The sequence below is a fragment of the Microtus pennsylvanicus genome, chromosome 19, assembly GCF_037038515.1.
Source record: "Microtus pennsylvanicus isolate mMicPen1 chromosome 19, mMicPen1.hap1, whole genome shotgun sequence".
NCBI classification, from domain to species: domain Eukaryota; kingdom Metazoa; phylum Chordata; class Mammalia; order Rodentia; family Cricetidae; genus Microtus; species Microtus pennsylvanicus.
This window is the reverse complement of record NC_134597.1, coordinates 28,781,936-28,808,557: the sequence shown is the minus strand read 5'-3', so window position 1 is coordinate 28,808,557 and position 26,622 is coordinate 28,781,936. Positions and strand designations below refer to the sequence as shown.

Here is a 26,622-nt window from a genome sequence, read left to right as displayed (position 1 = left end):
GTTCTGACCCAGGATGGACAGAGGCTGGAATCTTCCCGGTAAGCGCACCTAGGGGCGCTACACAGATGATTAGAAATGGGCTAAATTAATATGTGAGAATTAGCCTAGATAGAAATGGGCCAAGCAGTGATTAAAAGAATACAGTGTCCGTGTAATTATTTCGGGGCATAAGCTAGCCGAGCAGGCGGCCGGGGTGCTGGGAACGCATCCCCGCCGCCCTTATTACTACACAGACTGACCACAAACTCACAGAGATCCTCCTGCCTCTGCCTCCCAAGTGCTGGGATTAAAGTGCTAGCACATGCCACTGTTCCTGGCTTACAAACTTTTATCAACAGAACTTATATTTTCTCAAGCTCATATTTACACATGTTCTCTCCCCAATTTAAAATATGATATTTGAAAATAAATACACTTGAGGCTGGAGAGATGGCTCAGTGGTTAAGACCACTGGCTGTTCTGTTCTTCAGGTTTCATTCCCAGCACCCACGTGATAGCTAGAAATCATTGCTAACTCCACAGGACTCTTGGGTCTCAGGGAAAATAAGATACACATGTGGTATACAGACATATATGAAGACAAAACATTCGAACACTTAAACCTAAAAAAAAACATTTTTTTAAGATTTATATTTATTATGTATACAGTGTTCTGCCTGCATGTGTCCCTGCAGGCCAGAAAAGGGTACCAGATCTCATTACATACACGGTGGTTGCAAGCCACCTTGCCACCATGTGGTTGCTGGGAATTGAACTCAGGACCTCTGGAAGAGCAGTCAATGCTCTTAACCTCTGAGCCATCTCGCCAAAGTTTTTAAAGGAAGATAACAAAAATCTTGCTAGGTGTGGTGGCTCAAGCCAATTATCTCAAACTTTCATTAGCTGATGATACATCCCTTCTCTTAACAATAACAATATCACCTACAATTTACCTGTTACATCAGGTAGCTGGGATATTCCCCTCAATGCCAGTGCCCAGGCAAGTCTAACAGTGGCCTGCAGCCCAGGAAGCTTCCAAGGTTGTGAGTCCTGGAGACGAGAATGAATTGTTGCAATGTACTGTCTCTCTGTCAACAGTGGAAGCTGATGAATCATATCTGAAAACACAAAAATAGACCACTTCACCAAAACAGAACAGAAATAAACTCTCACTTCTGATATACAGGAATATCTACAAGTCAAAAACACTCAGCATTTTCAAAGGGAATTATGACTAACTAACATTATTATTTGACAAAACAAAATCCACATTACAGTTAAGCATGATACAAACAGACCTGGCAACCTAAGTCTACCTCTTGGACTCAAATGGCAATTAACTCCTGAAAGTTTTCTTCTAACACACACACACACACACACACACACACACACACACACACACACACACCCTGATCACACAGTGAGGCTCAAGGAAAAAGGCAGCCTTAAGAGATATAAATACAAAATGCAATACCATCTCGTTCCTCTGTGCTTTGTTCTATAAAGCTGGTATCAAAACAGTAGAGAAGAGCCATAAGGAGAGCCAGATTCACTGCGTCCAGGGAGCCGTTAGCCTCAACCGTTACTCTTTCCAAATGTCCAATAAGGAGGAGGGTGTCATCTTTGGCGAATGGTGACTGACAAGCCCAGGCAAAAAGACTTTCTGCCAGAGATTGCCTGCACTCCTTGATGAGATCAGAAACCTACAAGTGAAAACATAATTGTGATATAAATTTTATCAAGCCTGGTGTTGCAAAATGTCGACTATCTCCCATAAAAGTCGACAAAAACCACTAATTAGAATCCATGAGTGATGTTAAAATTATCAGAATTCTGAAGAAATTCTAGGGTTTAGTCCTCTCTTTTCAATTCCTTAAGAAATTGTGGTGAACAATTCCTTCAACAATTCATTCCAGAAATAACTAGACAACACGTAAACACTGCCAGAGTAACTGGAATAACTACAAACCAATTCCATGAGCAGAGCAGGGTTTCCATAGGAGTGGCTGCTCATACCTTGACTTCCAGAGGCAGGTTGGAGGCTAGTCTGGTCTAAATAGCAAGTTCCAGACCAGTCAAATACTACCTAGTGAGATCCTGTCTCAAAAAAGGGGGAGTGGGTGGGAGGCAGTGATGGTACACACCTTTAATCCCAGCACTTGAAAGGCAGAGGGAGGTGGATCTCTGTAAGTTCAAGGCCAGCCTGGTCTACAAAGTGAGTGATAGGACGGCCAGAAAAACCCTATCTCAAAAAACAAAAAACAAAACAAGAACCTCTGTTTTATGGGGCTGGAGAGGTAGCTCAGTGGTTAAGAGCACTGGCTGGTTTTCCAAAGTACGCCTAGCACACACAGAGGCTCACTTACAACCTTCTATAACTACAGTTCCAGGGGATCCTCTATCCTTTTGTGATCTCTGAAAGTACTGCACACACATATAGTGCACAGACATATAGGCAGGCTAAATAAACACACACATATTCAAATAAATAAGTAAATATAAAAGGGGGGAAGGATGGGAGAGATGGCTCAGTGGTTGAGAGCACTGTCTACTCTTCCAGAGGACCTGGGTTCAATTTCTAGTACCCACATCATGGCTCATAAGTGTCTGCAACTTCAGTTCCAAGGAATCTGACACCCTCACAGAGACATACAGGTAGGCAAATGATCAATGCACACAAAATAAAATAGATAAATAATTTAAAAAGGTAGCAATGATGATGATGAAACACAGAATTTTCTTCTGCCTAGGTGAAATTAATGTTTCATATTTGACAAAGATTCCCATTAAATCATTTTATAGAACCCTTGCCTCTTTGCGGTGTTTCTCACTGCCCAAACCTCTCTCTCTCTGTAGTTTCTCAAACTCATTATTCACGTCAATCTGTGACACCAAAGTAAGAACTTTGTAAGTCAATCCTTGTTCCATCAGCTCATCTGTAAAGCGTGTTGTCATGGAAACCAACTCTGGACTGTAATGAAAAGAAATAAACAATATATGAACAAAAATACTGTCTTGACAGCAGCCCATTACTACAAACAACCAGGAGGAATTAGTTTTGCTCTTTTCTCTCTCTCTCAGTCAGTTCAATAGGCTCTAAGTGATTGCTCATGTGCAAACAAGGCGGGTTTGAACAAACTCCTCACTCTGCAAAGAGCAGTGCAGTGTATTATTCACCTGAGGTCACGGTTTACTGAAACTGGATACACTAAGGGGAAATTGTTATTTCCAAAATTCAAATTAAAGTACTTTTACATTAACCCCTTAAGTCCCAAAGAGCAAACAGACCTGAGTTCCAATGTCCATGTCTTCCCTCGTCTAGACTGTATCAGGGTTTTAAGAGAATTTGCAATGCACCGCTTTCCATCCCAATATAAAAGGACAGCTACCAATCCTCTGGTGAGGCCAGGGAAGTGCGGCTGCTGATGTTCTCCTAGAAAAGGAAATGATTGTTTAGTAATGAAGTCCAGACGTGTTTGAACTGGAACACAAATCCTTACTCCAAAATTTATTCAAATAAGCAGAGTCTCAGAGTTAAGGGGACCCGGAGGACCCCTGCTCCCTGAATTCCTGGCATAGCAGACTCAGGGCCACGCACCATATGTTAGGACGAACCCCAGCAAAAAGAACAAGAAAACATCACTTTCCAAACTTCAGTTCCATCTGATTTCCTACACTGTGCCCTCTTTTCTTCACTCATATGAACTCTTGAAATGTTTTCAAGTTTCCTCCTTTCAAGGTCACTCTCCTCTAATCTGCACCACCTCCTGCCAAAACCTTCCCATCTCTTTCCACGAGACTGTGCTCCTTCACACTAAAGGAGGCTTTACTCACCTTCATTTTACACACGTCTTCTCAGAGTAACTAGAACATGGTGATAGAGGGTATGTGTATTAAATTAGCCTTCTGGGCTGGGAACCTGGTTAAGTGGGTAGTGTTTGTCTGCCAAGCTAAGGCCCTGGTTCTATCTCTAACACTGCCAGGAAAAAAAAAGCACAAAGTCCTGAAATGAATTTAAAACTCAAGTGCATTAAGACAACATCCCCACACACAAGGGAAAACTATCTTCACCCTCTTTGAAATTACTATTCAACTAAGATGTCTGTATTTCCTTTGCATGACTCCTTGTGATCACTAATAAACTGCGTGTTTTATGGAAATACTGATCTTTACATAGTAGCCACAAACTAATTTTTTTTTTTTTTTTTTGGTTTTTCGAGACAGGGTTTCTCTGTGGTTTTGGAGCCTGTCCTGGAACTAGCTCTTGTAGACCAGGCTGGTCTCGAACTCACAGAGATCCGCCTGCCTCTGCCTCCCAAGTGCTGGGATTAAAGGCGTGCACCACAACCACTTGGCTTACAGAATAATTTTTAAGTTATCTGGGATTATATATGTTTGTGCTAATCCTCTAGTAGTAGTACCTTACTACTGCGATGAGAATAAAGTCCAAACATCTGCACTTTCCTCCACTAGCCCCTATTCACCAGGTTCCAGGCTCAGGAGTCTTCTTCCCTTAAACGTGTATTTATTCAGAGGCACATGTCTTTGCACCTCTATCAGCCTTCCCCATGAAGTCTGGGTGGCTGGGATTTACAGGTGACTCAGGCCTCAGGTCAAATGTCCTCACCTTGGAGAGGCCTTGACTAAGCCCACTAATCAGACTATCTTAACAGTCCTGATATCCCTATGCCCCATGCCCACCGGTTTATTTTCTTCCTAGTATTATTATTAAAATTATCTAATTTTTCACCTAGATGCCCATCTACCTAGCCTCCTCCAGAAGACAGTCCAAAACAGCAGTAAACCTTGCCCTCCTACTCATTGCATGACAGGACTTGCCTTGAGCCATGCAATTCTAGAGATGTAACTTAATCTTTGCTAGTAAATTACTATGTCAAGATCTACCTTAAGGCAGTTCATCCACAACTGGGATCACTAAGCTTGCCCTTTAATCCAGATAAATTAAATATTTTGAATCATTCTATCAAATAAATGATATCTTTAAAAACAATCTGCTAGGGGGCTAGACAGATGGCTCAGCAGTTAAGAGCATTTCCCAGCACCCACAAAGTGGTCCACAATCACCAGTAACTCAAGCTGCGGGATCTAACACCCTCTTCTGACCTCCCACAGCACTCGAATGAGTATGGTGCCCACACACACACCAGGTACACACACATGCATAAAATAAACAAATAAACATTTTAGTTTTTTTTTTTTTTTTTTTTTCTCGAGACAGGGTTTCTCTGTGGTTTTGGAGCCTGTCCTGGCACTAGCTCTTGTAGACCAGGCTGGTCTCGAACTCACAGAGATCCGCCTGCCTCTGCCTCCCGAGTGCTGGGATTAAAGGCGTGCGCCACCACCGCCCGGCCAAATAAACATTTTAAACCCATTTGTTACCCCAGCATTAAATTCTAAGTCAGGAGTACATACCTTCATGATTCTGTACTATGTACCAGAGTTTCACCCAAATGTCAACTTACCAGCAAGGAGAAGCTCAACAGCTGACAACTCCCCAATATCAAAAAGGTCACTGATGATAAAAGCTTCTTTAATGAGCTGCTCAGGGAGAAGTCTGGTTCCTTGTTGCCCCTGGATGGCAACACCCTCTGTACTGGCTTTCTGAACCTTCTCATGCTGTTGAACATTTTTTGGCTAGAATGATAAAATTATAATCAAGCAATGAAAACAGTATATTGGAGGCAAGGTCCTACAAGTGCTCCTAGCACGTCTTTTCACGATAATGCAGCCTGACTTGCCGTGGCAGCACAGACCTCTAATCCTAACGCTCAGAGGCCAGGTAAGCAGAGTCAAGGTCAGCCTGGGTGAGAACAGAAACAACACAGCCTGGCAGCACACCAAACTGAAGGGTTTCTTATCTAGTAATCTAGAACTGGAGGATGTGAGGCAACACTTGGCACCACCTTCAACTTTTTAATTCAGTACTACCTTCTCAAAACAGAGAAAACACAAATAATACTACTCTGTTTTCCACATGTTCAAGCGACTTTTCTAGTTACATACCAATAATCCAAACAGACATATAAGCTGTATTAAATAATGAGCAATAGCATTACTTTGTAGAGTTAATCATGGATTTTATTTGCTATAAAATCTTTCTCTGTGTGTGGTGGTGGGGATGTAACCCACAGATAGAAAGATGGTAGGCAAATGCCCTAGCACTGAGTTACCTCATTAGCTCCCCCTAAAGACTCCTTGACTGAAATATTTACAAAAGACACAGAGAAGTCTCTGCCAGATAACAAACTGTCAAAGTTCAGATCCTAAAGAACTGCCTGGATCATTTAGCACAGCGCCTCTACCAAACAGAAATGGCACCAAGGTAAGTTAGGTAACTTGTTTGAGATCATGAGGTGGTGTAGGAGGCCCTTCTGTATTTGTATTGCTTTCATTGGTTGAATAAAGAAACTGCCTTGGCCTTTTGATAGGGCAGACTTAGATAGGCAGAGTAAACAGAGCAGAATTCTGAGAAGAAAAAGAAAGCAGAGACAGGCAGACACCATGATTCTCCTGCCTGAGACTGACACTGGTTAGCATCTCTCCAGGTAAGCCATGACCTTATGGTGCTACACAGATTACTAGATATGGGTTAAAGCAAGATGTGAGAGTTAGCCAAGAAGAGGCTAGATATAATGGGCCAGGCAGTAATTTAATTAATACAATTTCTCTGTGGCTATTTCGGGGGCTAAGCTAGCCGGGCAGCCAGACGAAAAGCAGGCCCACTCCTCATACTACAGTGAGGGAGAGTCAAGATAGAAGATTCAGCAGAGTTGACTCCCAGCTCCAAGTCAGGGCTCCTTCTACTAAGGAAAATCACAAAAAAGACAGGCCTGGTGGAACAGGCCCACATCCCAGCTAGCTACTACTCAGGATAGTAGGTCCAAGGCCAGCCTGGGTAAACTAAAAAGTTTCGAAAATAAAAAGACTGTTAAAAATAAAGTACAAAATGGGCTGGTAATACAGCTCATGGTAGAATGCTTTCATAGTATGCACAAGAGCACAAGATTTAATCTCTAGAAACACGACCCACTCCCAAACACACACAAGCAAGAAAAAAAGGAAAAGCAAAAGAACTAAAAAGCAAAACGCCAAACTAGTGAAATGGCTTACTGCAATAAGGAACTTGCTGTCCCATGCCTGGAGACGGAAGTTCAATCCCTAGAACCCACAGTGAAAAAAGCAGACTCAACCACCAAAAGTCGTCTCCTGACCTCACTCATGCACTATGCATATACACACCCACACAAGATAAATGCTTTTTTTAAAAAAAAGCAGTAACTCACTTCTTGTAGCACAATGTTGTAAATCTTACATCATTATACTAGTACATTAAAAAAAAACTGTCAGACAGATATGACTGTTCATGTCATTTCTATAATCTCTGCATTCCAGAGGCTGAGACAGGAGGATAAAAGCCAACCTGAGCTACACAGAGTTCCAAGCTAGCCTTAGATACAGACACAGCTGATTACTCTTATGAACTACCTCAAACAAACAACCAGAAAATTGCCCAGGAGCAAAGGAAGGAGTTTGTAAACTCAAATCCCTCCACTGTAGTACATTCCTACTTGAGAAGGTGTCAAGATACAGTAATGATATGTAAAAAATAATTCAGTTAATACAATTTACATTACACTATGGAGACTTAAAATTCAGAAGGATATCTGGAAATTCATAATCAGTGAAAGTCAGGGTACTAGGAGAGGCAGAAACTATAAGGTACCCGCATTTGTGGGATATACTGCATTTCCTAAGTCATCTTTCGATACTACACTTACCACTTAGCTGGAAATAAATTCAATAGTAAGTTCCATGAAAAATAAAAAGACAATAAACTGTTTGGGAAAGGGGCATTTTGAAAAAGTCTGAATTGCACAGCACACTTCAAGCACCAATGTTTACACACTGAGAGTTCACATGTCTCTCTCTCTTTTTTTTAAGATTTATTCATTTATTTACTATACATATAGTATTCTGCCTGTATGTGTACCTGCACCCCAGAAGAGGGCACCAGACCCCATTACAGATGGTTGTGAGCCACCATGTGGTTGTTGGGAATTGAACTCAGGAGCTCTGGAAGAGGAATCAGTGCTCTTAATCGCTGAGCCATCTCTCCAGTCCCTGTTTCTTTTTCTTTAAAAAACAAACAAAACTGTGTTGGTGAGGTGGTTGAGCAGTGAAGTCTCCTGCCACCCTGCCTGAGGTCAAGTCCTGGGTCCCATGCACTGGAGAGAACTCACTACTGAAGTTGCCCTCTTCCCTCCATCTTTGGACCATAACATGCTCATGCCCACACCCCACATGATCAATCAATCAATCAATCAATGTGACTAAAAAGATAATCACTCTCCAGATCTAATTTTTTAGAAAAAAAATTAAAGGAGAAGAAGAAGAAGCAAATCTAAGAAGTAAAGAAGAAAATTTCCTACTGGGTTTTTAAACAGTGAGATGAAGTCCGGTTTGTGTTTCTTCAAAATCATGTCAAGAAGGTGGACAGCTTCAGGTTGTCTTCTCCAAAGAGCATTTACGACTGTGTGCCAAATGTCTTTGTAGGGCCCCCATAGGCTGGCAGCTTAAAGAAAAATAAAACCATCATGAAATAATGCATGTCATCTACATGCTAGTCACACTCACACCTACTTTTTAGTACACATTACCAAAGGAAGTATTAATGGCCATTCTTAATATAAAAAGATACATGTTACATACATACACTAGCCAAAAACGTAATAGTACAGTTCATTAGAATTATTTGGCAACAATATAAACTTGCTGTCTAACAAGAATAAAAAAAGAAAATCAAACAAACTTAAAGTGGATTGTCAGTCAGCTGAACTTGGCATTTAGCATAGCAAATAAGGAAGTTAGGACTGATCTACGTAGGTTAAGCCTGCCTAAACCCAGACAGACCATTTATTCAAAAATCACAGCAAGGGGAACCACAGGGAGTAAGACAAACAAGCCGGGCCTTTTAAGTGTTGCGAGAGGGACAGGGCAACTCTCAGTAGTAGAGCACATGCTCAGCGTGTGGGGACCTTGGAATCAGCCCAATGCACACACACAAACACTAACAGAAGTTGTGAACAGGAGAGCCTGGGACCACAAGTTATCTTGGCAGTGGAAGACAAGCTTATCGTGCAAAATGCCTGGCTCAATCTCCAGGGCCAGAAGCACTGTGTCAGGTCTTCTATATGAGGATGTGGAGAATAGGAGTCAACACATCTCAATCTTCCTTAGCAAGTATCATTCAACTTCCTGCTTTGCTTCTACTTCAATCCCATTTGCCAATCTTTTGATTAAAAGTATAGCTTTTTGTCAGCCAGATGTAGTGGCACAAACTACAACAAATATCAGCTATGCAGTCAGATGAGGTAGGAGAACTCCTGAGTGAGATATGCCTGGACAGCACCTCAAGATCCCATTCCGAAACAAACTGTAACTTGTCAGGCGACCCTCTCCAGTGAAGAGCCTGCTGACAGAGCTGCCACAAGTACCCACACACACATACTGCTACCACCATCGATGCGTTAGAGTGCAGGTTTGCCTATGGGTCTTTCCTGAATTTTATTAAAGAAGTCAATCAACAGGACCTAGTTACAGCTAGACACACCGACAAAAGTCACTTCTGAGCCTACCGAACTGACCCTTGGCCCTGGTAACTTCTCTCAGGACCATTTTCTTGACCCTCTCTTTGTAAAGGTAAAGGACAGCATAGGTTTGAGCTTTGGATTGCAGCACAGACTAAAAAGTTTGAGCAGTAACGTGAGGCTCAAAAAGTTTCATACTCTAAGTCAGGGTTACTCAACTAGTACACTCCATGCAATTATACCCTCCAAAAAAACATACAGTTTTGGTCTCAGCTATTAAAACAAGTGGGGTCCAACCTGTAGTTTGTGACCCCAAAACAAAACAAATAAAGCCAGACCCCAAACATACAACTAGCAGAGTGGACAATGATATTCCAGGGCATGGGTACTGGACTAGGAAGTGTTGGGAAGCCAAGGTAATAGGTAGGTAAGGCGGTGATGGAAGCTACACTAAGGTGAGGACAGTAAAACAGGAAGGGCCTGTAGGAGTAGAAAGGAGTTAGAACTGCAACGGAGTGGGTACAGGATCCAAGGAAAAGTCTCCAAACTGACCCAGGGTGGCTCAGTGTAGAACTCAAAGCCCTGGGTTCAGTCCCTGTGTGTGTGTGGTGGTGGGGGAGTAATGGGGGGGTTTCAGGAAAACCGGAAAAAGTCTTATTACAGAGATTTCAGAAACAGCCATGAAGGCACAAACACATCTGTAATCCCAATCCTCAGAAGGCTGAGGCAGGAGAAAAATTTGAGGCCAAACTAGGCTATACTGTAAAACACACATACATACAATACACACACACACACACACACACACACACACACACACACATACACATACACACACACACACAGCAGGTGCCTGTGGAGTCCAGAAAAGGGCATTAGAGCCACTGGAGCTGGAGCTGCAGGTGCTGAGCCTGATGTGAGGGCTGGAAGCCTAACTTGGGCCCTGTGTTAGAAGAGCACTCAGCCACCAACCCACCTCTCCAGCCCCAAATTTAGTGGACATTTTAAATCCTCATCAGTGAGCTTTCAGGGCAAAAACCAGAATCCTAAGCACCCTGCAAAGGGTGGCAATGACCTACCTTGTCAGATCTATTTGCTGTATCCCTGCCGTCTTGATCTTTAGGTCTTTGAAAGTGCAGTCTTTTCTCCCGACTGTGGAACCTACCCGGTATACTCGCATCCTTAAATACTTATCTTACCTCATAGACATCAGTCCATTCTCAATTTTTTTTTCAATATTAGTTCATTCATACTTCCCAAATCCTTCCCTCCCCCGACCTCCCCAGCTAGGTCAAATACCCTTACTATAAATCCTCTTGCCTTGATTACCTTTCAGACCACTTAGGCAACTGAGTTTGTTTTCTTATTGAACTGAACTTACCAGTGTCTCATACATAGTGAATGAGTAAATGTGATATCCTAGAAGTATCCCAAAACATTAAAAGAAATAAATATACTTCTCAAGGTTAGTAAATTATATTAAAAATACACATTTAGAAGTTTGGAAAAATGTAATGCTCTTCATTTCTTACTGGTAAAAGGATAATTACTGAAATTGCGAAACTAAATAAATCTTATATACTTATGTTTGTTGATGTGTTAAGATTCATCATCGACTGAGAAGACCAGTTGTGATTTGTGCGCATATTTTTGATCTGTTACTGACTGACTCATTAGCAGGAAAACACCCAAACTTTTCTATGTAATTTACTGAGCTTGTACACTAATCATGTGTAGTTCATAGACAGTTATTAGTTCTTCAGAAGTCTTTTAAAAATATTTACCTTTTTCAATTACATGTATGCATGTGTATGCCTGCACAGTAGTGCATTGCTCATGGAGACCAGAAGAGAGCATTGTATCTCCTGGAATAACAGACTGTTGTGTGGGAGCGGTAAGGATAGATGTTGGGAGGAACACACACACACAATTAAAAATCTGTTAAATTTGGTGAACTATGTAATAGAACCCTAATCAGAGCTGTTTAGAAGGACAAAAACAAACCAAATGCTTACAACCTTAGGAGGCATAGAAACAAAGGGAGCCAATGAGTGCATACCTAATCTCCTACAAGGTTTGACAATGGAGAAGCAAGAGAAATGGTAAATAAACTGAACAGGAGATCAAGGTAAAGACAGGCTACTCCACGGATCTCTGTGAGTTCAAGGCCAGCCTGGTCTACAGAGTAAGTTCCAAGTACACAACAGGTGCCAAAGCTACAGAGAAACCCTGTCTTGAAAAACTTAAAAAAAAGAAAGAAAGAAAAGAAAATGGAGCAAGAGGAAGCCACACAAGAGAGAAAGAGTAACAGCGGAGGAACAAAAAGGGTGGGATTTACCTTGGGCAAGGTCACAGAAGGAAGCTAAGTGCAAAGGTATCTAGATTCTCGGGCCAGGGAGTGAAAAGATGCCTGCTGGCTTTTCTTTCTCTAGGTCCACTGGAGGGTAAAGGTTTGAGAAGCGGAAAAGGTATGAAAGAGTCACCACGGTGAATAAAGCAGGGTGACCAGGTAGCCTGGCATTTGTCGGTGGCTGCTTACAAGCTTGTTTGTGAGTGGATCTCCTCAGCAGGCATGGCAGTCACAACAGTGAGAGCCATTCAGTCCAACCCCGACAGGTACAAGAACTCTAGCCGTCAACCACCCTTTCCTCCTCCACCCTATTGTATGTTTAAGCTTTTGTTGTGACTAGAGAAATAATAGAAAAAATGGCAAAAGACAGCAGCTTAGCTACTCTTGTGAACAGCAGCAACAAGCATATTCACACAGTTGTTGCAACATAGTGTTACCTTTCCAATGCTGCAAAGCTGAAACGCTGAGGCAGGCCTAGAGCTTCATGCCTGTAGCCTGTAACCTGTAACCACACAGCACTTGGGAGACTGAGGGAGGTTATTCTGGGCTACACAGGTAATTGCAGGCTAGTCTATGCTACATCATGAGACTGCTCCCCCCACGCACACATTTCTCTGCAATCTGAAACTTTATACTCACCACTACCACCTTTCACTGTTCTAGGCCCTGGCAACTGCCATTCTAAGCCCACTTTTTTAAACCTCTTTTTAGTGTAGCTAACTAGGTAAGTATAGCTGTTTTGTTTTTGTTGTTTTGAGTGTGTGTGTATGTGTCATATTCCACAATGTCCTCAAAGGTCATACAACATGTATCATTGGCAAGATCTTCTTCTTAGTGTACATGTCATATTCCACTTATCCATTCAGCTATGGATGCTTAAGTTCTTCCCAAAGATGATAAATAAAAAGAAAATAACTCTCTTGACTACTAGCTTTTTCAAATGCATTCTTTTCTTGCTGCCAATTAAAGCTCTCCTGTACAATGTCCACTCCTGGGAGCTACTGACAACTAACTGCTTCTTTCCCTTCATGGAGTTTAAGAGTAAGGATATTATGTGCTAAAAATATATGTAACACAACTACCACATGGAAGTCATGCCTTTTAAAAATTTTAGTAATATAATATTTATCTACGGGGGGCGTGATGTGACGTCACAAAATCAACAAAACTGTGCTTAAAACCATTAACGGTTTAATCTTAGATAAATTTAACCTCTACAAGTCTTTACTTCAAAATTAAATCTGAGATATTTAACCACATTACTCCATGGGTTAGAAAGGAATTAAATGAGATAAAGCAAGGCTAATACTTGACCCAGTGCTGAGGCATAGTACGTGTTCAATAAACAGAAAATTTCATCTCTACAGAACAATTTATCATACCACTTCTGAGATAGTTTAATGTTCAAAACTCAGATTTGGGCAGTTTTCAAAACTATTAGTAACATGGCAAGAACCGGTATCAAAATAAACAGTTTAGGCCGGGCGATGATGGCGCACGCCTTTAATCCCAGCACTCGGGAGGCAGAGGCAGGCGGATCTCTGTGAGTTCGAGACCAGCCTGGTCTACAAGAGCTAGTTCCAGGACAGGCTCCAAAACCACAGAGAAACCCTGTCTCGAAAAACCAAAAATAAATAAATAAATAAATAAATAAATAAATAAATAAATAAATAAATAAATAAATAAATAAAAATAAACAGTTTAGAAACCAAACACTCAAGAGTGCTCCTGAACGACACTGCAAGCATTTGTTTTACTGACTCTTAAATTGCACTCGTGAGTCAAGTGTCTAAATCTGATTTCGGGAGTGCCACGCCTCATGCAGAATGTTTGACATCTACGTCCTCCCTGCTAATGGCCAGCAATGTGCTCCAGGAACAAGTCAAAAGCCATCCCCTTTTTCAAGCATCTCTGGGGGTTCGAATCACCAAACGATGACCCGCCCCAACCTTTCCATAGCTCCGTCACTATCCGGGTCGGCAGTTACGAAGGTGCAGGAGGGGCGACACCCGCAGGGTCGGGAGGTATCTGCTGAACCCCTGGCACCCCCTTGCCGGGCACCTTCTGTAAGGTGCTTGCAGCTTGCACAACGTCAGTCCCCACCCTGTGCCCGCCCGGCCCACAGCCTGCTTCGCGCTTCCTTCCACCCTAGGCTCGGCCTCAGTGCCCGAGACTGCAGACATACCCCGGCGAAAGCTGGGCTGCACACGCACGAAGGACACGAGGTGGGAGGAAGCAGGCTCAGGGCGGCACGCCCGGCTCTCCGCCTCCACTTCCAACACCCATCTCCTCCCGGGCAAAGCGGCAGCCGCGCCGCGCGCCATTCAAACTGGGAGGCGCGGGGCTGCAGGCCAGAACGCGGAGAGAGCAGGCGTCGCGCACAGACCCGCGCCCGCACTCCAAAGAGCCTCCCCGCGCGGGCGCTCCCTCCAGCCAGCCCCGCCCTGCCCCGTGGGTCCCCGAGGGTCCCTCACGGCCCTGCGCGCTCACCCGAATTTACCGCCAACAGCGCCGCCATCTTGGAGGAGGACTGCCGGAGCTCTCCTGCCTCAGGGAGGACCCCGGACCGGAGGGCCTGGCCGCGGCGACGCCTGAACAGAAAGGCGCCCCGAGTCCCCCTGAGAACCGCGTGCGGGGCTCGAGCAGGTGTGCGCAAAACTCCGGACTCGGCTCTAACCCATAGTTATCGATTCTCACTCAGACCATTCCCGTTCAAATAAGGCGAGAGCAGCCGGTTCGGAGACTAATCGTGCACTGCATCCTGGGACTTGTAGTTTATTTTTAGTGAGACGCGAAATTAGCTAGTATGAAAAACGTACATCACTGGAATAGTAAAAAAAAAAAAAAGTTCTTCGAAAGACGCCCACCTATGGTTTTATAAAATCCTTAAAAACAAATCGTTACCTTCATTTCAATTTAAATTGTATTTGACTCTCTTCCTTACCTTGAGGGAGTAGAACGAAGTGAGTCTTAAGTGATTATGGCATTTCTATTTAGTAAGCATATTGTGTAGACATAGTCACACTGTATTATGAAATTTTCAGACATCTGCAAAATTAGAATACGATCTGCCCGGTTTAAAAAATGTCACCCATTTGCTTCCTCATTCCCAAAAGATTATTTTGAAGTAAATTCAAGACACAATTTCATAATAACCAAGTGTTTTTCTACCTGAACAACCAAAAAACTAAACTCACTTGTTAAATTTTTATTTGCTAACTTTTATGTTTTCATATGTGCTTAATTTTACAGTCCTGGGGATTCAACCTACGGCCTGGCTCATGTTATACCCAAAGCCCTTTTAAAACTCTTTCTTATTATTTTACTTTATGAGTATGATGTTTTGCCTGCCTGCATGTTAAGTCTGTGCGTGGTGTATGTATGTGCCTGGTGCCATAAGAGGTCAGGAGAGAGCTTCAGATCCCAGAACAAGAGTTACGGATGATTGTGAGGGGCCACTGAGACAGATTAGAGAGAACCGCTTCTTCCTTGGCACATGGGTGCGGGAGTGAATCACTGTTAAGTATTATTAAATACTATCAAGTAACTCTTTTAAAAGCTCAACAACAATTTTATTAGAATTAAAGAGAAAAGCATAGTACAGGTTTAGTGAAAATCCCATCAGCCACCAGGAGAGCCAGAGAAAAAGTCATGCCTTTTACGTTAATCATGGACTAGAAACAGACGTCTTAATAAGAAAGGGAAAGGACGCAGTGGCACACACCTTTAATCTCAGCATTCAGAAGGCAGAGGCAGATGGATCTCTGTGAATTCAAAGACAGCCTGGTCTACAAACTGAGCTCCAGAACACCCAGGGCTCTGTAACACAGAGAAAGCCTGTAGGGGGAGGGGACTGAGAGAAGGGAGGGAGGGAGGGAAGGAGGAAGGGAGGAAGGGAGGGAGGAAGAGAGGGAGGGGAAAAAAAGAAAGGAAAAGCACTTCCAAGAATGGAAGTGGGCTAGCGAGTGGGGAAAAGAGCCCAAAAAAGCCCACTAACTAACTTCTAAGTGCTATTAGAATTGTTATTTCCAACTCCAGCTTTCATTAAGTGTATTGTAAAATCCATGTAATTTTCTGCGGATGATTGCAACCGTCAAGAATGGACTTTTTGACAGTTCTTCACTTAGACTTGGGAGCCTTCAATGGAGAGCTGGGAGCCCAGAAGCCTTTTACTGGCAAAGGCCCAGACTGCCGGTACAGCAGCCCCACTATTTTGGAGCGTGTACAGTCACCCTAAGGATCCTCTAGCATCTACACAGCTGAAGACATGCTCCTGCCATGGTCACTCCAGACAGCCTGGACTGGCCATTGCATGAACTGTAATAAGAACTCTAAATGACCCTGTAGCCATTTTCACCCGGGCTACAGGAGGTGCACTCTTCCTGGTGTTGGCTCATCAGAGGGTTTGGAATTGATGCAGATCATAAATCCTTGCATGCATGAAGGATTGTGTCATGATTGGTGCAAACACCCCTACTGCATATCCTTTCTGGTTATATAAGCAGACTGGCTCTCATTTCAAGTCAGCTGGGAGGCACCCTTTTTGTACTGTTGCATCCTTAAGACCACTAACAGGCTTCTCTCTCAAAAAAAAAAAAGTCTATTTCTTTAATCTTTAAGATTAGTATGGCATGCTGAGCTGGTAACATAAAGACAGGACAGTTGAGGTGGCAGCGAGCAGTGAACGAAGCAAAGGTGGCAGGTGAAGGCAATAGCAGCAACAGCAGCAGTTTCAGCAACAGAGGTTCCCCAGGGGGATGGGGTACCGAAATCCTAAGACATGACAGAGACGAGAATGGATGGTGGCAATCTAAAGAAGTCAAGAGAGGACAGATCCTCAACGCTAAAGATAGAAGACCATGAAGAACCAGAGGGGGTGGGAAACTGTGGACTTTTGTTGGTGGAAGGGAGAGGTCTAGGGAGCTGCTAAACCTATGGTCCTGAAACTCTCGGCCTGAGAGCTGAAATACATTGACCATGACTATGGACCTGACACCTAGACCCGAGAGCTGTGGCACTAATGGACACTACTTGCTGCTGCCTCCTGGTGCTGCTTGCTGCTTCTAGAAGCCAAGAATTACCATAGTCCCTGATTGGCAGAAACATGGATGGTACGGTGGTCAGTATTATCAAGTAGACAGAATCTAGACCCAGCCGTGAGAATGCCTACGGATGGTTCTTTCGATTGTTTATTGAGACAGGATAAAGGGCCACTGTGGGCAGCACCATTCCCTGGCCATGAGTGGAGCGGGGGAGCTGAGCAGCAGCACGCATGAATTCCTCACACTCTGCTTACTGAGGACGGATGTGATATACCCAGTTACTTCAGGCTCCCCAGCCATGAGAGCTTGTACCCTTGCACTGAGTGGAAATAAATCCGTACTCTCTTGAGCAGTGTTTGTCCGAGTGTTTTTATCACAGCAACAGGAGAACAGACAAAGATGGAGGGGAAAGGTAAGAGCAGTAAGTCTCGAGCCAGAGTACTTTGAATAAGTTTCTAACTTCAAAATTCTGGAGCAATAAGTCTTTACTTCCAGGGCCGGGAACTGTCAACTTCTGGTCTTCTGCTCTAAATCCTAGGTCTTGGGTCCTCAAGCACTACAAACTGTCACACTGAAAGAACTCCACCGCCCACTTGAGATTCCTATGTTGGAACAACAGGACTCTTACCCAGGTGTAAAACCATCCTTAGCCACAAAAACACCAAAGTCAGAAACATGAGAGTCATTCCATGAGTCTTCTTCGTCCTCCTGGGAGAAGGTAATTATTGAGTCACGTACCAACCAAGGCCTCTGCGACTGTTCTGCGTGTCTGAATTGCCTTTTCCTTCCTTTCCTGCCGGCTGAGAAGTGCTCACTGACGGATCCTCTAATCACAGCACACTTCTCCAAGGCAAAGGGTCTGTGTTAGTGGAAACTGCACAAAGCCATCCTCAATCCCTCCCTACTGCCACAGCTGACTCGGGCTTCTCTGCTGGTAACCCCATCACCCTGTTTTACCTCTCTGTGTGATAGTCCTATGCCCCCTGACACTTGCCTTCTCACTCAAACTATTAGCTTATTGGAGCCAATGGGTATTAAAAGGCTGCCTCTGAGAAATCCCTGCCCTGGAATACTGTTAGTCTTGTGGGGGAGAAGGAAGTACATTCACCTTAGATCTCCCATCCCAGGGACTGACAATCATAATGAAGCAAACGGGCCATGTGAAAAGGCGACTTTCCATACGCTGGGCTCTTCCAGCCCATCCTTACATCCCCAGTCCTGCTTACTTCCAATCCATCTTTCATCCTGTAACCCACTTCTTCCTAAAACCCTTCCTCTTCTCTTTGTTCCCCATCTTCTTTCTCCCTGAATGTCTGCTGATATGGTCTTTGTAGAGCATCCCTTCTTCATCTCGTTACTCTTCTTTGGCCTTCAGGTCTCAACTCAGGCATTACCCCATTACCCTATTATCTCACCCCAATCCTAACCCAGGTTGGGGTAAAATCCCCTCCTGTGCTCTCCCACAATGTACAGTTTTTTGTAACTTCTTCCTTCTGAACAGAAATATCCACATAGAGTAGTGCCCAGTAACTAATGAATAAAAGTTTGTCGGATGAGTGGGACTGAGCAAAAGAAAGCTGCTATCTTCCTCAATGCCATCGATGGGTCTCTCTTTGTAGCCCTCCCTGACCATCATGGAACTCACTGTGTAAACCAGGCTGGCCTCAAACACATGGAGATCCACCTGCCTCTGCCTCTGAGTTCTGGGATTAAAGGTGTGTACCATCCCTCCTGGTCTTACTTGGATTTTAAATGTCCCCCAAAGCTCATGTGCTGAAAAACTTGTTCCCCAGTGCAGCAGCATTCAGAAGCAAGGCCTTTGGGACTGACTGGGTAGTGAGAGCTCTGATTTCATGGATGAATTAATTTACTTTTGGACCCGTGGCTTAATATGTTTAGGAGGCAAGACTTGGTTATAAACGCAACCCTCTCTCAGTTTCCTAGACACCGTGAGGTGAGCAGTTGTGCCCTGCTCCACACCACCACCATGAGGTGTTGCCTCCCCACAGGCCCAAAGCAAAGGAGCCATGTGACCATAGACTAAAGTTTTTAAAAATCTAAGCTAAAGTAAATCTTCTCACTAATCTTGTTGCCTTGCGCATTTTGTCACAATGACAGAAAACTAACAAAAATCCATTGCCAGAGTGTACCACGGGCTTATTGAAGACAGGTTCATAAGCAGCTCTCTCTCTCTTCCTCCCTCCCTCTCTCCCTCTCTCTCAGTTTTGTTTTTGGTTTTGAGACAGGATATTTCTCTGTATAGACTTGTCTGTCCTAGAACTCCATTTTAAACCAGACTGGCCTCAAACTCAGAGTTTCACCTACCTCTCCCGGGATTAAAAGCCACAACACCTGGCTGTGAAGATATTCTCTTGAGAGTATCTGAAAACTCTGGAATTAGGATGATGAGTTAATACCAGGTTGTCCAGTGTGGATATGAAAAAGGTAGGTCACACCATATTTCCTCCCGTGTCAAATCTCTGGTCCCAACAAGGGTATGAACCATAATTACTTAGCCGAAAACAAAACACTAGGTTGTGCAGAGTAAAACTTATATTTTGAAATCAATTCAAATGATCCAAAAGAGTCTGGACTGGAAGCTTCAGGGACGGCTCAGCAGTGGCTCAGAGCCCTGGCTGCTCTTGCAGGGTACTTGGGTTCAATTCCCAGAACTCCCGTGGAGGCTGACAACCTGCTGTTACTCCAGTTCCAGGGAATCACAAGCCATCTTCTGGCCTCTGTGGGCACACACGTGGTGCATGTACTTACGTGCAGGTGAAATACATACACATTAAATAAATTTCTTTTTGACTCTTTTCCAGGTGCTCAAGATGTTGAATAAAAGACGTGGTGGGTTCTCCAGAGGGAATTTCTGGATTTCTCTGAGTCTTCCGGTGGGAGCTATGATTGACCATGCTGGCAATGTCATGTCTGTGAAGGGAATCGAGGGATGGCTGGACAGACTTCCTCCTGCTGGTGGATGACATAGTGATGGACACAGTTAAGCAAGGCAAATCAGAGCCAGATGCGGTGGCACGTGCTTTTAGTCCCACCATGATGGAGGCAGAGCTAGGGTGATCTCTGTGAGTTTGAGGTCAGCCTGGTCTAAAAGGTGAGTTCCAGGATAAGTAAGAATGTTACACAGAGAAGTGTAGCGATGAAGCGAGCGGGCCTGCTTTTCGTCCCACCCAGCTCCCACACAGCTAGCTTTACACCCGAAATAACAACACACAAATTGTATTCATTTAAACACTGCCTGGCCCATTAGTTTCAGCCTCTTGTTGGCTAATTCTCACATCTTGATTAACCCATTTCTAATAATCTGTGTAGCCCCACAAGGTGGTGGCTTACCAGGGAAGATTCAGCATGTCTAACCTGGCGGCTGGCTCCATGACATCTTACCAACTATGCTTTCTTTCTCCCAGCATTCTGTTCTGTCTACTCCACCTATCTAAATCCTGCCCTATCAAAAAGCCAAGGCAGTTTCTTTATTAACCAATGAGAGTAACACATAGACAGAAGACCCGCCTCCATCATTTCCCCTTTTTCTGTTTAAACAAAAAAGAAAGGCTTTAACTTTAACATAGTAAAATTACATATAGCAAAACCGTTATCAAGCAAGAATTACAGTTACAATATTTATATCTACTTTATCTTTTATCATAACTAAGGAAAACAATAACTATCTATCTATTCTTCAACTCCATCAAAGACTCCAGAAGGATATAATACTACTTAAGTAAACAAGAAATAAGCAACTTCCAAATCTCTAGAAATGACAGAGATATCTCGCTATCACCCAAAATTCTTTTGTACTGTTAGGGCATCCATCTTCAGCCTACAGGCCCATAGTTTCCAGCAGATATTTCCATGAAGCAGGAAATTTCAAAATCAGTTCAGTCACTATCTGCTGTGTCCTGCAGAATGTCTCGCAGACTCTTTCATGAATCAGGAACTCCGAAAGACCATCTCACCTTTAGGCAAGTTCAGCAGCCCTTTCTCTGTGGGTTCTTTGTGTCCAGTTTATGCAACAGTCCAGGCAAGAGCAGTTTCTTGCCCAAATGACTATCAAACTCCATAGGGAGCCTCTTTAATGCCCATCTTCCTCTTGAAGTAGATTGGTGCTGCCAGGAGCAGACATGTCTCATTGTCATGAAAAGCCCTAAGTTATTAAAACATTTAAAATACCATATTCTGTGGTCTTTGAAAGAATGAAGAATGCCTATTTAACTGACACATATCTCTATATATCTAGAAAATCTAACTAACATGACTACAAGCTTGACTATTATTGACGATTATCCATTAACAACCTATATTTCCTAATTATACATTACATTTTAAAAATTAACTACACAATCACAATACCTTAATCAAGATCAGAAATACATATACATATAACAAAATTGACCTTAAAATCCATACCAATACAAATTATTAATATCCATATCAGAGAAGCCTTGTCTCAAAAAAGAAAAGAAAAGAGTTCATCCAGCTATGCTAATTGACAAGATAGGGTGTTTATTTATTTTGGAGATATTGCAGAAGGAAACCAAGGGGAGAAGAAAGGTTTTGCCATCACAGATCAGTTACAAAGGAATGTACAGACAGCACTGAATGGTTCTCTAGTGCCTTTATAAAATTTATCCATTAAAAAGTCTTTACTCAAAAAGAAAAACCTCTCTTTTTTTAAGAGTCTGGACTGTGTTCTGGGAATAGCATAACTGTGTGACTCTGGCCTGGTGTATGAGGTCATCTGTCTATGTGTTGCTTTCATTGGTTAATAAAGAAACTGCCTTAGCCTGTAGATAGGGCAGAACTTAGGTAAGCGGGGAAGACAGAACTGATGTCTGGGAGGAAGAAAGCAGAGTCAGAGAGACGCCATCGAGCCTCCAGGGTCAGACAGACTGAATCTTTGCCAGTAAGCCACTGCCACGTGGTGAAATACAGATTACTAGAAATGGGTTAAACTAAGATGTAAAAGATAGCCAATAAGAAGTTAGAGCTAATGGGCCAAGCAGTGATTTAATTAATACAGTTTCTGTGTGATTATTTCGGGGCTAAACTAGCCAGGCGGCTGGGACAAACAAGTATTCTCCTTGTAAAACTGGGCTTGGACAGGCAGAGTATGGGGAGTGGCGGGGGGGGGGGGGCTTCGATCTACAGGTAAGGAAAGAGCCAAACAATCATCCTGAAGCTAAGGAAAAACGTTCACAGTGCAGCTGTTTCTACAGGAACAAGGAAGCATCTGGATTAAAAGAAACTGCTGAAGTGTCCACGGCATGATGAAAACTCAAAAGCAAAGAACAAGAGAAAGAAAAAACATAAAGAAACTAAGTCAGAGGAAAAGAATTCTGAACTAACACAGAGCAGTCCCCTGTGTCCTTTTTTCTCTTCCCTTGGCTTAGGGTGACTCTTTGCCAGTGTGTATTTTGTGCCTTCTCTTCCCATTTCCCAAAGTGTTCAGATGTCAAGAAGAGAATGATAAACAATGGCAGCCATTGGGTGCTGGTGGAGTTGCAGAGACACCCCCAAACAAATTCCTCTGAACCTAACTCATAAATCACCAGTGACTTTGCTGTGTGATAGTGAGCAAGGTTTTTGACTTCCCGAGCCTAAGTTTCCTAACTAGTTGAAATAGAAACAATTCTTTCCTTGAGTTGCTATGAGGATTCAGTGAAATATGGCTTCAGAATAAAGCACTTAAAAGGTATACTTTTTATATATACTGAGGATAAAGCATTTTTCTTAATTGAGAAAAAAATGAAAGGGGGCTACTGAATAAAGATGTATCAATTCAGCACTAAGCATCAATGAATTCTGTTGCTGGGGTTCTCGTGGCACTCTTTGTTGCAACCATATGATTGAATTGTATTACACAGCTCTATACGTTTTCAAGTAACCCATTGAATAAACAGAAAAGTAGTGATAAGGTGAATGCTTCTAAAATGAGACAGTCTAGAACTGAAGAGCAGAATTTTGTATTTCCATCTCTTCTGGGGTTGGGACTCTGTGACGGAGTACTGGCTTTGGCTGTGCAATGCCTTAGATTCAATCTGGAACAACACACATGTGCACAGATGCTCACTGACCATCTGCAGTCACAAGCGAGACAACTCAGAAGCAAGTCAATTTGTTTGTAGGGTCAGAGGTGGAGGAGGTAACTCTGTGATTAAAACGCTTGTTCTGTAAGTATAAGAACTGAAATTCAGAGTCCCTGAACCCACATGAATGCTGTGTGGTGCAGCAGCCAACCTGTGATTCCAGCTGTGTTAGTCAGTGTTCTCTAAAAAAAAAAACAAAACTATTCACGGTTTTGATCCTACGCAATGTGCTGGCTTGGTGGGAGCCTAGCCAGTCTGGATGTTCACCTTCCTAGATATGGATGGAGGGGGGAGGACCTAGGACTTACCACAGGGCAGGGAACCCTGTCAGCTCTTTGGACTGGAAAGGGAGGGGGAGAGGAGTGGGGGGAAGGGGAGAGGGGTGGGAGGAGGGGGAGAAGAGTGGGAGGAGGGGGAGAAGAGTGGGAGGAGGGGGAGGGAAATGGGAGGCTGGTGGGAGGAGGTGGAAATTTGTTTTTTTTTCTTTATCCTCCTTTTATCAATAAAAAAAAAACTTAGAGAAAGTGTGTGTGTGTGTGTGTGTGTGTGTGTGTGTGTGTGTGTGTGTAGTATATTAGTGTGACTTAGAGGCGGTGGTCCATGTAGTCTAACAATGGCTCTCTCCCAACAAAAAGGCAAAGAATCCAATAATGGTCAGGCCGTGAGACTGGGTGTCTCAGCAGTCCCAATCTGGTACAAGAGATCCCGAGGATTCCAATGAGACCTGCCGATCTTCACGTTAGATTCCTAAGAAGAGCCCCTCGCAGTGGAATGCCTCAGCAGCAGAATAGATGAACTTGCCAATGAGAGCTATGACAAGCAGGCAAAATGCAGAAGTTTTTCTTCCATGCCCTTTTGTGGGGGCTGCCAGCAAAAGGTGTGGCCAAGATTTAGGGCGAGTCTTCCTATCTCAAATGATCTAGTCAAGAAAACACTTCACGGGCATGTCCAGCCGCTTGAGTTTTAGTTGATTTCAGATGCAATCAACTGGACAAACAAGATTAGCCATCACATGAGCCTTCGAGGGTAGAGACAAGGTCCCACAGCAAGCTGGCAAGGGAGACCAGCTTGAGATCATTGAGATCTGAGTTTGATATTGTCCCGTTGAATAAAGTGGAAGAGAAATCCAGAATTATTCCCAACATCAATCTCAGGCCTTTATCTTCACATTCATAGATGTGCACACACACACACATGCTCACACACATATGCCCACAGGCATATAAGCATGGATATACGTAACTACATAAAGAGGGAGGAAACGGGAAGCAGACAAAAAAAAAAGCTGGGTAAAGAGGCTGGGATTGAACTAGGTGCCTTGCAAATGATGAGTGTGCCCTTATAAACAGCATGAAATATAAACGGCATGCTCGTGAGGACAGTCGCTGCTGCTGCTCCAGCACTACCATTCCCGTCCTGTTACCATCCCAGCCTTCTCTACTTGTGATTGAGGCCACAAATGGACAAGAAAAAAATTAAAGAGAGGATATGTTTTTGAGCCCAACACTGAGAGATATTCAGGGCAACACACAGAAGACGACCTGCTTGGTTACATCGCCAGAAAGAGTGTGTCAAGTATGTGACATGCAGATGTGTTCTGCACCAATCACAGCACAGATAACTTTCAACCACAAGCCTTGTGCAATGACTAATCACAAACACTGATTTTCATAAACCACAGGCATTCTTTGGAGTCGGGAATGTCAGGAGTGTGACCCCCTTCATGCCATATGAGTAAAAGTAGTTACAGAGTGAGCAGGGCCACCTAGAGTTCTAGGATGTCTGGAGAGATGTCTTCCAAAGCCAGGGTACTTTTTCTGGGGTGCCGGTGACTGGAGTAAAGCCTCCGGAAACAGAAGTCACGATCAGTAGCTGAGGCAGCAGTATTCCTGGCATCTGAAGGGCAGTTTCTTCGCAGTGTCTATGAAGAGTTCAAACCAGGTAGGACGCTGTGATGATAGTCAGGGGGCTGGTTTGTTCATAGCTTCCTGTTCATGGTAGCCAGGCACTTCAGTGTCCTCTGGGGGCAGGAGCTATGGGTCGGTGGTAGCGTGCTTGGCACGCTTATGCCCTGCCATGGGTTCTAGCGCCAACAAACCAGAGATCTGTGAACTGTATGGATTGTAATTTGCAAACCTGCGCTCTCAGCTGTGAGTTTGCAGAATCGTTCCTGTCTTTGTCTTCCTGAGTAAGGACTTGGTGACAGGGCCTGGAGAGAGGGCTCAGTGGTCAAGAGCAGTCACTGATTTGTCTTGAGAACCAGAATTGGGTTCCCAACAATGACATCAAACCACTTATAACAGCCTGTAACCACAGCTTTAGGGGATCCTAAAGTCCTCTTCTGGCCTCCACTGACATTAGCATGCATGTTTGCAAACACATGCAGACACTCACGTATTCACATACACAATAAGTGACATTAAATTTTCTTCATAAAGGACCTTCAAAAATATAAGCCAAATATAGGACAAAGTTTAATACCGATAAATACCTAAAATTAAAACTGGCTTTAAAAAAAAAAGAAAAGAAAACCAGGACGTGTAATTGTTATCTTTATATGCTATCTTGATTTCTTGGTGGAAGAAGGAATTTCCTGATATTAATTTCAAAGAATCTGGATTAATGAAAGATTTCTGCAAGTTTTTGTTACCTTTATTATATGCTACTGAGTTCAGCTGTGCCTGTGATTAAACACAGGCAGGAAAGAAAATGTATTACAGACAAACCCATCCCTGGCAAAGGTTGAAAATACTCAGACATTCCCCCAGTGGTGCTTTGCAATTCTTTGTATGTTGCATTTTTTTCCCTTAACAAAGACCCTAGTCTGCAGCCGGCACGATTTCACTCCCTCAAAAGTCTCTGAACAAAACTGTCTGGATTCAGATCTCTATTTTTAAACCCCCTTGAAAACTCCCTTGAGTAAATCACTTGATCTAAGTGTGTACAATGCGCTCTGAGCTCGGAATAGCTTCAATCATATTAGAGTCTCTTCAGGTAAATTCAGTGCATTTATTAAGTCCCCCACTAAGGAAAACAAATGAAAAAAGGAAAGAGGTTTAGTACTAGTGATAGATGCATCCCCACATAGCCACACACCAGCATAGAGAGCTGCAGAGAAAACTCAGCAGTGAAAAGCACATGCTGCTCCATCATGAGGCCTGAAGTCTGGATTCTTGGACCCACAAATGTCTGTAACTCCAGTTCCAAGGGATCTGATGTCCTCTTCTGACCTCTGTGGGCACGTGCACGCACACATGCACATACAGTCATATGGATGGACACACCCATACACACACATTAAAAAGTAAATAAACAAAATAAAACATCATAGAAATTCAGATAGGGCCGGGCGGTGGTGGCGCACGCCTTTAATCCCAGCACTCGGGAGGCAGAGGCAGGCGGATCTCTATGAGTTCGAGACCAGCCTGGTCTACAAGAGCTAGTTCCAGGACAGGCTCCAAAACCACAGAAAAACCCTGTCTTGAAAAAAACCAAAAAAAAAAAAAGAAAGAAAGAAAGAAATTTAGATAGGAACATGG

The 26,622-nt window shown here is 43.4% G+C and overlaps 1 protein-coding gene across 2 annotated transcripts in view; it reads right to left on the bottom strand.

Annotated features, from left to right (window-relative positions):
- Nucleotides 1-14,688, bottom strand: part of Nup205 (nucleoporin 205) — a 70,525-nt gene extending 55,837 nt beyond the window's left edge. Inside the window, exons 1-7 of one of the 2 annotated variants that reach the window (XM_075953392.1) lie at nt 14,428-14,688; nt 8,430-8,572; nt 5,463-5,634; nt 3,268-3,412; nt 2,791-2,950; nt 1,454-1,682; nt 933-1,097 (exon numbers count right to left, since the gene is read on the bottom strand). In XM_075953392.1, coding sequence (XP_075809507.1) covers nt 933-1,097; nt 1,454-1,682; nt 2,791-2,950; nt 3,268-3,412; nt 5,463-5,634; nt 8,430-8,572; nt 14,428-14,455 — 1,042 coding nt within the window. In that variant the 5' untranslated portion in view covers nt 14,456-14,688. The remainder of the gene's footprint in view (nt 1-932; nt 1,098-1,453; nt 1,683-2,790; nt 2,951-3,267; nt 3,413-5,462; nt 5,635-8,429; nt 8,573-14,427) is intronic. The other variant, XM_075953391.1, reaches the window with a different exon arrangement.
- Between the last annotated feature and the right edge of the window lie 11,934 nt (nt 14,689-26,622).